Source organism: Streptopelia decaocto (genome assembly GCF_964273445.1).
Source record: "Streptopelia decaocto genome assembly, chromosome: Z".
NCBI classification, from domain to species: domain Eukaryota; kingdom Metazoa; phylum Chordata; class Aves; order Columbiformes; family Columbidae; genus Streptopelia; species Streptopelia decaocto.
The window spans coordinates 7916349-7928851 of record NC_138657.1 but is presented as its reverse complement, the minus strand read 5'-3'; the positions used below and the strand labels follow the sequence as shown (position 1 = coordinate 7928851).

The following is a 12503-nucleotide window of genomic DNA, read 5'->3' as shown; positions in this document are numbered from 1 at the left end:
GGAGTTGTCCTCTGTTTCATTGTCCAAATGATAACTGAAGCATTGAGTGCTACCAGATGCAGTATTGAGCTTTATGGGAGTTTGCAAAGTATGTTATTTCATTTTGACAGTGATCCCGTGATACCATTCTGAGTATTGTTCTCCGGTCTGTTCAGTACCCATTCTGAAATAAGTACTTTCACGTAAGTCGTGCTTCTGCAGATCAGTTATGAGAATGTTGTGTGAAACATTATAAAATAACCTCACTGAAATCAAGCATGTAGGAAATCATCTGCGTCCTCTCTGTCCACAGAATCTGTTCCTCTGCCATTGAAGAAAATGTATGTGAGTGTGTATGTGTATACATATATATATATATGCAAAATACACACGTGTGTGTATAAAAGTGTGTCAGAGTTGCTTTTAGGCTTTTCAGCATCGTTGAGCTTAAATGAGGATTTTGGGATGGGACACTTGAAAAGCTGGAGGTCTTGTGTATGTGTTGTGTGTAGTATATTAATAGCATATGTGTGGTAATTCTTGTTTGGTTATTACAGGCTGTAGTGATTTATATTATTCCAAGAGGGGCAGATACTCAGAGAAGGTGACTGTGCTGCTGTTTTCCATCCAAGAACCTTGTCTCCGTCTCTGGTATCTGAAGGTTGTTGAGAGCAAATGTTGTGAAGTACTTTACTCTGGCAGGAGAAGAAAGCTGTACTTATAAAAATGTATGCATATAGTGCCAGAAGAACAGCTGCTTGAAAATGTCATTGAGACATTTCCAGAGAAGCTACTAGGGCTCCATGCCTGGATTTACCAAAAAAGGAAGGATGATTCTTGTCTGGTTCTGATGGACAAGTTCAAACCTAGACCCCCCGAGCTAGAAGCAATTGTATAACAAAGGTAAAGCAATGATGACAGATAAAGTAAATTCAGCTTCTGCTAAGTGTGTTAATAAGGGAAGATGACATAGTATACTTGGATTTCTGAAAGAATTAACACATTCAGGTTAGCTTGCCCTACTGAGCAGCGTAGGGAATTTTCCCCAGTGAGAGACTGGTCATCCTAGCAGAGTGCACTGTGAGAAATGCAAATCTGTGCTCAGCATTAGAAATGAAAACTTCTTACTAAATTTCCAAAATTCTGTATTGTGTATGAACTTGTGTTGCGATATATGAATGGTAACAGTAAAGTATTGATGCCCGCACTCTCTGCATTTGAATAGTCATAAAAGAGAATGGGCAGGGCAGAAAAGTTGGAAGGTAAAATTCAGAGTTATTTGCTTTCCTTAGGAGGCTTCCAGAGCTTTAAGAAAACTTATTTTGGATGTGTTTGTTTTTCAGGAAGTCTTTATGCACTTGATGCCTGTTTAACTGTTAATTGTAGAACAGCAATAAAGTGACTTCTGTTTTATTCAGTGCACTGCAGCGAGCTTTTGTGCTTATGTGCAAGCTCATTCTTACAATAAAATATTTCATTTTTTTTTAAAATCTCTGTAGTCATTTTCTATAAATTCATTTTATTTCTGATGTTTGACATTTTTCTAGCTTCTAGCATTTTCTTTTTAGTCTTTTTCTTAGATTTTTTCCACCCAAATTTAGGGATCTCTTTTAAATATTTTTCCTACAGCATTTGGTAAGCAATAACTCCTTAAGTGGATGCACTGAATTGTCAGATAAATGGAGGCATAAAACACAGCCATGTTGATCCTTTTTCATTTTTGCAGTACAGTGACAGGTAAATTAGTCCCTGTAGTAACAGAATCATGGAACAGTGTAGGTTGGAATGGACTTCATATATTACATCATATACATAAAAATGTAGGTCTGTGTAAATCTGTGTATTTTAGGATCTCATCAATATGCATCTATTTATGGACACATTGATTTCATATTCTCAGCTGTGGCTGATGATCATCTCTTCAAGCAACTTCTATAACTCATCTTGTGAGGAAAAAGAGTTCTCCACCAAAACTCAGTATGCTTAGAGAGCAAGGGATGTTAATAAGGGGCACTGCAGGTTCATTCTTACCATCAGTTGGCAGTTCAAAACCTGAAAAATCTCTCCTCAATATCCATTAAGGGTAGCAGCAGAATTTGTGCAAGAAAAGTAAGAAAGTTTTGAAAAGTTTAGTTTCATCAGTGATTAACCCCAAATAAGTGTTTCCCCCCAAATAAGACAGAGTCTTATATTAATTTTTGCTCCAAACTTATTACTTTTTTACATGTATAGCTGCTTGGACACTATTTAAATTGACTTTTAAAATAAACTGTAATTAGGCCTTATTTTTGGAGTAGGGCTTATATTTTGAGCATCCTCAAAAATCCTGAAATACCATGCTAGGGCTTATTTTGGGGTAGGTCTTATTTTCAGGGAAACAGGGTATTGGGGTCATGGGACTTACCAGGATTGCTTGTTTTCAGAAGTTCTGGAAAGAATTTTACTGAAAAGTAAAGTACTGGCTGAGTTGCACAACAGTTCATTGTAGTTTTTCTGACAAGAATGATGTTTACAACAGTTGATGGCAAACTGACTTCTGATTTAAATAGGCATGGTAGCTGGAGAGATAAAGCATCAACATAAGCATCAACTTATAATTCTGGCTATAATCAGAAAAATGGCCTATTGTTGATCATCTGGCTGAACAAAGGACAGACACGAAAACCGTCTGCAGCAAATTTTGTTTTCACACAACTTGATAAGAATTGAGATTTTTCTCTTATGTTAAATAGATATCTATGACCTTTCTTTTTTTTTTTTTACTTTATCTAGACTATCAGATGCATATTTTCAGATAGACAAGTGTCAGATATTTGATGATGCCATATCTAGAATATAAAATTAAAATATGCAAAGATCTTTGCAAGTCACTGAGTTGTCTAATTATAATTTGAACTATTTCCTAGCAATATAGTTGTTTAGCAAAAGTACTGCTATAAAAAAATCACTCAAGTTATAGTCATTGTTGCTAGCATTTGCCAAAGTTTATGCTAAGGACTTGGATAAATTTAGTTACAAAATGAAAGAAAATCACAAATACATTAAAGAAAATGAAAACAATTAATTTTTGACTATAAATACAAGCAGGTGTGGCATGATTCATCTGATGAATGTGGAAGAGCAACAGGGGTGACCCTGGCAACTACAGGCCTGTCAGCCTCACTTCTGTGACTGGCAAAATCATGGAGAAGATTGTTCTGGGAGTTTCTGAAAAGCACCTGAATGACAACACAGTCACTGGTCCCAGCCAGCACATGTTCGTGAGGGGAAAGTGTTGCTTAACAAACTTAGTCTCTCTGTATGACAAGGTTATCCACCTCTTTGACCAAGGGAAGCCTGATGATGGGATCTTTTTGGATTTCAGCAAAGCCTTTGATACTGTCTCTCACAGTCTCCTCCTGGACAAGATGTCCAGCTCACAGCCGGGTAAACACACAATGCAGTGGGGGAGCAACTGGCTGACAGGCTGGGCCCAAAGAGATCTAGTAAATGGGTCATGTTGGGCTGGCGACCAGTCACTAGCGGGTTCCAGAGGGATCTGTCTTAGGGCCGGCGCTCGTCAGTGTCTTTATACATGACTTAGGCTCAGGACTTAGGGATTGCTTAGTAAGTTTGCTGGAGGAGCTGTCAACACTCTCAAGGGCAGAGAGGCCCTGCAGAGGGATCTGGACAAACTGGAGAACTGGGCAATGACCAACCACATGAAGTTCAACAAGGGCAAGTGCCGGATTTTGCACTTGGGACACAGCAGCCCTGGCTGTACAGACAGACTGAAGGACAAGATGCTGGAAAGCAGCCCCACAGAGAGGGATCTGGGGGTTCCGGTCAATGGCAAGTTGAACATGAGCCAACTGTATCCCTGGCAGCCAAGAGGGACCCGTGTCCTGGTGCATCCAGTGCAGCATCACCAGCCGGGCAGGGAGGGGATGGTCCTGCTCTGCTCTGCACTGGTGCGGCCTCACCTGGAGCATTCACTGTGTGCAGGGCTGGGAACCACAGGATAAAAAGTCAGAAAGCTACTGGAGCGTGTCCAGAGGAGGCCATGAAGTTGGTGAGGTGTTTGGAGGGGAAGCCATATGAAGAGCAGCTACAGTCACTTAGTTTGTTCAGCCTGGAGAACAGGAGGCTGAAGGGACACCTCATGGTGGCTACAGCGTCCTCACAAGGGGAGGAAGAGGGGCAGGTGCCAAACTCTTCCCTTTAGCGACCAATGCCAGAACCCGCGGGAACAGCAGGAATATGTGCCAGGGGAGATTTAGGATGGACATTAGGAAAAGGTTCTTCACCCAGAGGGTGCTGGACACTGGAACAGGCTCCCCAGGGAGGTGTCACGGCCCCAAGCCTGACAGTGTTCAAGAAGAGACTGGACAACACCCTCAGACACATGGTGTGAACTGTGGGCTTGTCCTCTGCAGGGGCAGGAGTTGGACTCAATGATCCTTGTGGGTCCCTTCCAACTCAGGACATTCTGTGATTTTTTGAATTACCTCCCAAAGCTTCCTGTTTTGAATTTGCTTCTAAAAATTAGCTCTACAGTCCTTGCTATGCCTTGCTTTTCTGAAGGTGGTGCTATGAAAACATAAAAAGTAGAAATTAAAAAGAAAATCCTGTTTTAAAAAGATTTCTCTGAGTCCCTATTCACACATGTTCAACAGTAAAGCCCTGTTGTCTTGCAGGACTGATTCAAAGGCTAGTACTCTGCTAACCTTGTGCTATCATACAACACATTTTGAAAAGTTTAATGCTGAAGTGGTATTCTTGCAAAAGGCTGTAGTAAGTATAGGTGCTAATTTAGCAAAATGGATGGAGCAGGTTATTATTGAATGTTGGAGCCAGTGCAAAATGCTGGAAGGAAGGAAGAAAATAGCTGATTGCTGTTGGAGTTTGAGGAGCACAGACTAATGTTCTTTTACAGAAATCCATTTGTTTTGAAAATATTTGGTCATTCTGAGTAGTGTTGGGGCAGAAGGGAATCCCAGAGGGTCTGAAGACTAAAAACTTAAGTGGGTAAGGCACTCGAAGTAAGCAAGGGATCATCTAGGATGTGCTGAGAAAATTTAGGCTTCTAGGACTCCATTAGTTTGACACATATTTTAGGAAAATAACTTTCACTTCAAGGGTTGAGCCTCAGAGACATACTGATCCTTTCAGGTGGGAATATGTACAATATAATGCAGAAAACGTGTCTATTTTTTCCTGTGAAGTTGAAAAACCCTGCAAAAATAGTATTGATTATTTTCCTTCCTATAATGCCTACACAATCCTTCTCATTGGCGTAATTCTAATGTCCTAGAAGTAGCTGGTTAATTCACGTTCTGTGGTGGTATGAGACTGGATATTCTGAGGCTAAGTGGGTTTTACAGAGGTCTTCTACTGGCAGCTTTCTGCTGGGTGCTTTTTCAGTGCTCTTTTTGTTGCTGTGTTACGCTCAAAGGTTGCAGGGGGAGCGTGAGTGATTTTATTTTTTTGTTTTTAATTTCTCTTTTAGCCAGTGCTTGTCTTTAGTGTTGTTTTAACAGCTGTGTGAGTTAAATTGATAATGTACCATCCAGTTTTAATTTCAGGGAACAGCTAGGAAAAGCAACCAGTGCAGAAAGTTTGTATCTTGTAACCACCACAGACATACTCTGAGTCGCATTTTGGTATCTCAGGTGTGTTGCTTGAAACTCAAGCCCAGGTACTGTACAACTTTGATCTCATACACATTGCGAGGAATGAAGTTTTTTGCCAGTGTTTTACTTAAGCTGACTATGGAAGCAAGGATCACAGAAAACAGCCTAGATAATTTTGTCATGAGTTGCAAAACTGGCTGAAACACTGCACTGCTGTAATCCTCTATTACTTGCTGACAGGAGGGAAGGATTCATGAAAAAGATCTAGTTTAACTTACTGGTAGAACAGAGCAAGTTTACTACATTTTCTGGTACTGTTAAATGGGGAGGAACTGCTGGCATGTTGGGAGGACTGTGTTATCAGTAGCAACATCCTTGACAACCTGGACTGCAAAAAGACTGAAAGAAACAAAATCTTTTAGCACAAGGAAAAGTCTTCGAACAGTTATGAGACAGAGGTGAGGAATACTTTATTTTGATTGCATATAAGAAAAGATGCAGTAGCTTAATGTTGCAACAAATTGTACAGAATAGAGCAAAGCCTTTAAAGAATAATTAAATAGGGTAATAGATAGCTTAAGAGAATTGCTTCATTGTTTAATCATTGTAAATCTTTAAGAACTGATAAGACAAATACTTGTAAATATGTTTTCATTGACCATACCATCTACCTTGCAGGTATACTAGAAGACCTCTTGTATTCTCTTTTGGTCTTGGCTTGTTATTGCTCTTTGGGTTTTATTTGTTTGCACATACACAATGGAAAGAAGAAAGGTTAAAAAAAATCCCCACCACTCTCTTAGAAATGTTTTCAACCCACCTGAGCAGCTCATCTCCTCATTGTTTAACCATTTTGTTTTTAACAAAGGAAAGGCAAAGGAAAGTACACCTTTGTAACCTACTTAAGTGTTCTTCATGAAGGGAGCATAAATACTGAAAGTAAATTATTTTTTGCTTTACAGGTTACGGGATGACAGAATTAGGATAGAAAGAATGGAAAACCTCCATTTTGAATACAGCCATGCTTTCCAGCTGATTACTGATTTTTATGTGAAAAAAGTGCCTGATACTACAGGTATGTCATTCACATTTTTACGCAAAAAAGTGCCTGATCAGTTACAGGTTGGTCATTCAGAATACCTTTGAAGTGTGGATCCTGTTAGTTTTTACATAAAAAAGGAATACATGTGGGTGTATCCCACCAGGTCTCATGGATTTGTCCATGTCCAGTTTGTGTGTTCCCTAACTTGACCATCCTCTGTTAAGGAGGAATCTTCATTGCTCCAGAATTCCCCACTGGCCTGAGAGGCCTCAGATTCCCCCATGCACATCTTACCAGTAAAGACCAAGACAAAGAAACCATTGAGTTCCTCACCCTGTTCCATATCCTTTGTTACTGGATCGGCTGCCCCATTCAGCAGTGGGCCCACTTTTCCCTGTCTTACTTTTGCTGCTGATGGAGAAGATCTTGTTGCCCTTCATGTACCTTGCCGGTCTCAACTCCAGGTGGGCTCGGGTTTTCCTGACCCCATCCCTGCAAGCTCAAACAATTTTTCTATATTATTCCTGAGTAATCTGTCCATGCTTCGATCCCTCATACTCCTCCTTGTTAATGTTTGACTTAATCAGGAGCATCTTGTTCATCCATGCAGGCCTTCTGCCACCTTTGCCTAATTTTCTGTACACTGGGATATTTTTTGAGCTTGAAAGAGGTGAAACTTGGAAGTGAAACTTATATAAACAGAAATTAATACAGGGCTAGCATCCCTTTATTTTTTTTAATAGCTTGAAGATGTGTGTTTAGACAGATTTAAATTCACACATATATAGCAACTGACGGAAATTGTTCAACATCTGAAATGTTCCTTAAATTTCTCATATGTCTTAACGCTCTGAGAAGAGAACAGCTTAAAAAAAAAAATCTCTGAAAAAAAACCTTAACTAAATAGGGTTTTAAAAAAATACCATTTTATGCTGAGATATCATAGAGTGAATTTTCCTGTTGTTGCAACTGGAACAGGGACAGTAGTAGAGCACTGTTTAGAAACACTATCAAATACAAATAGCTGTCCCACAAAGGTGGAAACATATTCTGCATATTGGCCAAGGCAGATAAATTGTCATGTGTGGCAAGGCCTGTTCATTGCTTTTAACTTGCACAGATGTTCCCTGCAGTAATAGAGATTTCAGAATTCAATTCTTAGTTTATATGTTTAGAAATTTCTTATGCCAACAGTCATTTTTATGAAGAAAAAACAGTGGATTCAAATGTTTTATGTTTCATGATGTGTTTATGTTATTGTAATGTTCTACATTCTTTGGAACTGTAAGTGTTATTTTGGAACCTCACTTTATGTTGATTTATAAATATCATAGAACACTGTACATATATTATAGATTTCTATTTGATTAAACTGAAAAATATGTTATGCTTTTTCTAAAACGCGTAAGTAGTAAACAATGAGTTAACAGGAAAATAACTTGTTTTTTTTTTAGGTCCTCAAAAACTATCTGTAATACTAAGCTTGGATAAGCCTGTTATTTGCTCTCTGTCAGCAGTAATTGCATACCTCAAAGAATTTAATTTGGAAAAGATGCTTTACGACCCAAGGTAAGTTGCTTTATGCAGACTTCCAATTCAGTGCCAGTGTTATCTTGTAAGCTTTAGCAGACAACTTCCTTTAAATATAATGAACACACCTTCCAGAGTGATAAGCACAGTCTTTGTAAAAATTATACCTCACATTTAAGCTTCTAATCAGAACAGAAAAATCTTTTAAATGGTGTTTCTGGAAAATCTTTATGAAGTATGTTTGTCTAGACGTTACTATCTGTAATGTATATGAGTGCATACTGCTGTCAAGTGTTACTGAAAACAAACAAGGTGCAAAAACTGGTGGATACTAGGGGGAAATTTTGAAGTTATCAGCGATCATATCTCAACCTCAGTTTTATTTTGTGAACAAAATTTGGCACTTTTTTCTAGCTTTTTAAAAAAAATACTGTAGTTTAGTTTTGCAGGTGACATTTTATTTTGCCAGAGTTGTAGAATTTTCTCTTTTTATAGCTGTGGAATCAGTTACAGTTCCTAATGTGTTGTAATGTTTAGATAGTGCTCAGCAGATCTGTTTGGGTTGGTGAATTTTAAGTATCAATTATAAAGAAAACACGTTCAACACATCTTGGCTTTCTGAAAAAATCCTTGTGTCACTGGTCGCTAGTAGTGGGGTAACAATCATGCAGAAAGTACTAGACTGACAGCATTTGTGCAAAGTTGCTACAGAAGCACACATATGGAAATCATCTTGTCTTCCCCTAAGTAGTCCCAACACTTAGTTTCATTAGGTATGCTCAGATGAGTGCCAGAAATTCCTAACAGGATTATGCAGGTGGAATCAAATGAAAATGGAAAGATATTGCCACTCAGCATCTTTTCTTTCCTGTCTTTTGCAAATATAAAAGACAGCTATCTTACCAGGTTTGGGTTTGAAAATATAATGTCATTGAGGCTTGTTAAATTCTTTAATACAGCTTTATCTATGATTGGGTCCTGTGTAAAATATTGTCTTGGTTGTTTCAGTATTCCTCTGTCTTGTAATTAGGCAGGATTTAATAAAGTAAGTCTAGCTACAAACTGGAAACTTAGAATTATGTCAGTTGTAGATCATTCACATGTTGTATGAGATTCTTAAAGTTTCAAGCCTCATTTTGAAGGGCTCCCTACATTACCAGTTGTTTTGTTTTGTTTTGTTTTGTTTTTTAAATGCAGCTGCATTTAAAAAGATTGACTGCAGATGTCAGCTTCAAACATTTCTCAGAAATATCTACTAAAATATTTGGAAATTATATATGCCTGAAGTTTCTGGATCTTGGAATGGATTTTCTTCCATAAATTGCCCTTTCTCCCTCCAAGTACTATTAAAATGTTATTAAAAAAATTCTTGTGGCATTTTCTAAGCTGTCTCCCCCGCCTCATCCATCAAGCAGCGCTTTGATCTGTGGTGTTCCAGCACTGTGGTGTTCTTGCTCGTCTTCTTTCATTGGCTTTTTGGAGAAATCTTCTTGTGGGAGTTTATGAAGAAGAAGGTGAACTCCAAGGAAATGGTGTTCCATGGTCACACTTGTAGATCACTACTGTCACAGTGCCTTATATGCAATATAAGGTGAATGTTCTTTCAAAGAGGGAAATACAAAATTCATCTTTTATGTAGAAGTAATTCAGTAGCAGAGGAGAAACGTCATTATGGGAAGCCTTATCTAGCAGCAGTCAGTCACATTTGTAATAGCTACATCTTAAAATCAAGTATAATTACAGACTGGGAAGGAAAAGCACTAAATCTTAAGCATTGACATTTGCCTGCTGAAGGTTCCTTTAATAGACTTCATGCGAGTGGAAAGGCAATGAACTACTTGATGTCTTGGTGATATGCTTTGGAGAAATACTATACATTCTTTCAGAATGTGCTCAGGAGCATGAAATCTGCTGTATTTATTTCTAAAGCCCTTACTGCTTTGACTACCTGATACTGAATTCTACCTGCTGTAGCCAAATACTGGGGCAAACTCAACTTCAGTATTTTTCCCAATGCCAGTGAAATATTATCTAAATACTGAAAAGGGAAGACCTTTTAAGCAAAGAGCCATCAGGCTCATGGATCTTCTCTGGTTCTGCAGGAGAGAGAAGAGAAATACTTCCATTGCACTGTCAAGCAACTTAAAAGTCCTAGGAGAATTCAGGTCAGTGAGCATATACTGATGAGTCAGTGAGCATGAAGTCAGAGTTGTGAGATAGTTTTCAGTTTATTCATGTAAGTGACACAAATCTGGATGAAAAAGACCTATTTGATAGCAGCAGTGACAAAAAGATTCCTTACACCTCTGTACCTTCTTTGGATTAACACTCTTCTCCCATCTGAACAAAATTCCATCTCAATTTAATATTAAGAGTCATGAAACATCATGCAAGTGATGAGGGATCCTCATTACTGGAGAAACAACTTTTGTTTGAATGTTTAGATGAAGCTTTTAAATCCACTTTTAAGATCCTAAATAAAGAAAAACATTAAAAAGAGAAACATTTTTCTGCCACAGCAGAACTCTGGGATATGGCTAGACTGCATTTTGGCTCTAATAGCAAGTAAAGATTGATTTAACAGAGAATGATATAAACTTTTTAAAATAATGTGTTCCAATACCTCTGCATACTGAGAGACCTTTACTGGCTTTTGACAGGAAGTTGGAATGCATCAAGGAGAAACAGCTGAGTACTCAGTTTTGCTTGAAAAATCATCATTTGCATAGCAGTCGCTGGGAAATGTGTCTTGGACTAGGGAAGTGATTGTGCCGCTGTACTTGGTGCTCGTGAGGCCCCACCTTGAATCCTGTGTTCAGTTTTCAGCCCCTCATCATAAGAAGGACATTGAGGTACTAGAGATGGACAAGAAAGACTCCAGTGCTTCAACTTCAAACAGTGATAGGTGAACTTCAAGAAAAGCAGGGAATGGAAGAGCCAGGTGTCTTTCTGAAGGAGGGGAGTAGTTTTGAGATTGGAGAAGTTCCAGCAGTGAAGACAAAAAAGAGGCAGAAGTGCAAGAGGAGAGGGCAGCTTTAAGTCACTTTGAGGGAGAAGAAAGAGACAAAGAATTAAAGGATAAATGTTTGATTGTACTTTATAACAGGAGTGGAAGGGAGTTGTCAAGATGAAATTAAGAAATTAAGTAAAAATGTAAGTTCTTCAGCTTAAAATGATGTACATCCTTGAATTTTCAAGGGAAATGTCATAGAAATTGAGGGAATGATGTTCATAAGGCTTTTGTGTCTATTGGGTGCTGATCATGTAAGCAGCACAATGCATATGTTTTTTTACCCATTCTCACTATGAAAACCGGAGTACTGAAGTGATTTTGTGAGGTTTCTAAGTCAGCTGGAAAACATGAGAGACTGAAAAAGGAAAGGTGTGGTTTTCAGACACTGAGAAGAGGTGCTTAGCAAAGGGTTTGCCATCTCTTTGAGACCATGGTGGGACCTCTTGCACTCGGGACATTTGGAGCTTGTAGCTGTGCTGGGTCTGTGTTCAGGGAAAGCAGGCTGAGAGTGCAGACATCTGGGGAGAACAAGGTTGCAGGCCCACTCCTGGGGGTGAGTTCAACGGAAGAAAAGAAGACTAATGTGGAATAAAAATAGTGGAGTTTATTTTTATAGCTCTTAAAATTTCCCAGGTCCTCTAATTTCTGTTCTAGGTTTTGTGTTTCTCAGTTTTGGTGTGTGTGTGTGTTTGTTTTATTTTGTTACTGGTTTAGCTGGAATTTTCTGGACTCCTGTCACATCAGGGATCCAGATCAGAAGTTCTAGCCCTGTGGCAATACTCACTAATGAAATTAAAACTGGTTAATTAAATACGAAACGCAGTCTTGGCTTGATGTCTTTCGCTACTTAGACTGGGGTAAATGTTTTTCATACCTAAAGAAAGCTAATGCTTCTGAGAAATGGAGAGATGTGGTTTTACTCCTTAAAGCTGAATAGGGGTTTCTGGAACTCTTGTCTAAATGCATCAGTTTGTTCTGTGGTTCATTCACCCTTAGAAATCTCAAAGACATGGACTCTAGAGGTCTGTAAAAGGTAATTGAGCAAAGATAATCTGCTCCTGAGTAGGCTTTCAATACACTGTCTTGCAGCTTCACCGGAAATTTTTTACAGATTTGCAAAATTAAGGTGGTTGAAAACTACTGATCTGAATAACATGCATTCACTTAGCCTGGGTTACTGAGTACAAAATTACATATAATAAGTCCTGTGGAGACAGTAACAAATAAAGTGTAAAAAGGGCCTGTCACTGTAAGCTTCTCATAAGGCAGAATGACCAAGAAGATCCAATTTCCAGGTAACACCTAAGAATTGAAATCTGAGGATGTT

The 12503-nt window shown here is 38.6% G+C and overlaps 1 protein-coding gene across 1 annotated transcript in view; it reads left to right on the top strand.

Moving 5' to 3' along the window:
• Positions 1-12503, top strand: part of MSH3 (mutS homolog 3) — a 121218-nt gene that overhangs the window by 35620 nt on the left and 73095 nt on the right. The window contains exons 9-10 of the mRNA XM_082075507.1: positions 6554-6666; positions 8088-8202. Coding sequence (XP_081931633.1) covers positions 6554-6666; positions 8088-8202 — 228 coding nt within the window. The remainder of the gene's footprint in view (positions 1-6553; positions 6667-8087; positions 8203-12503) is intronic.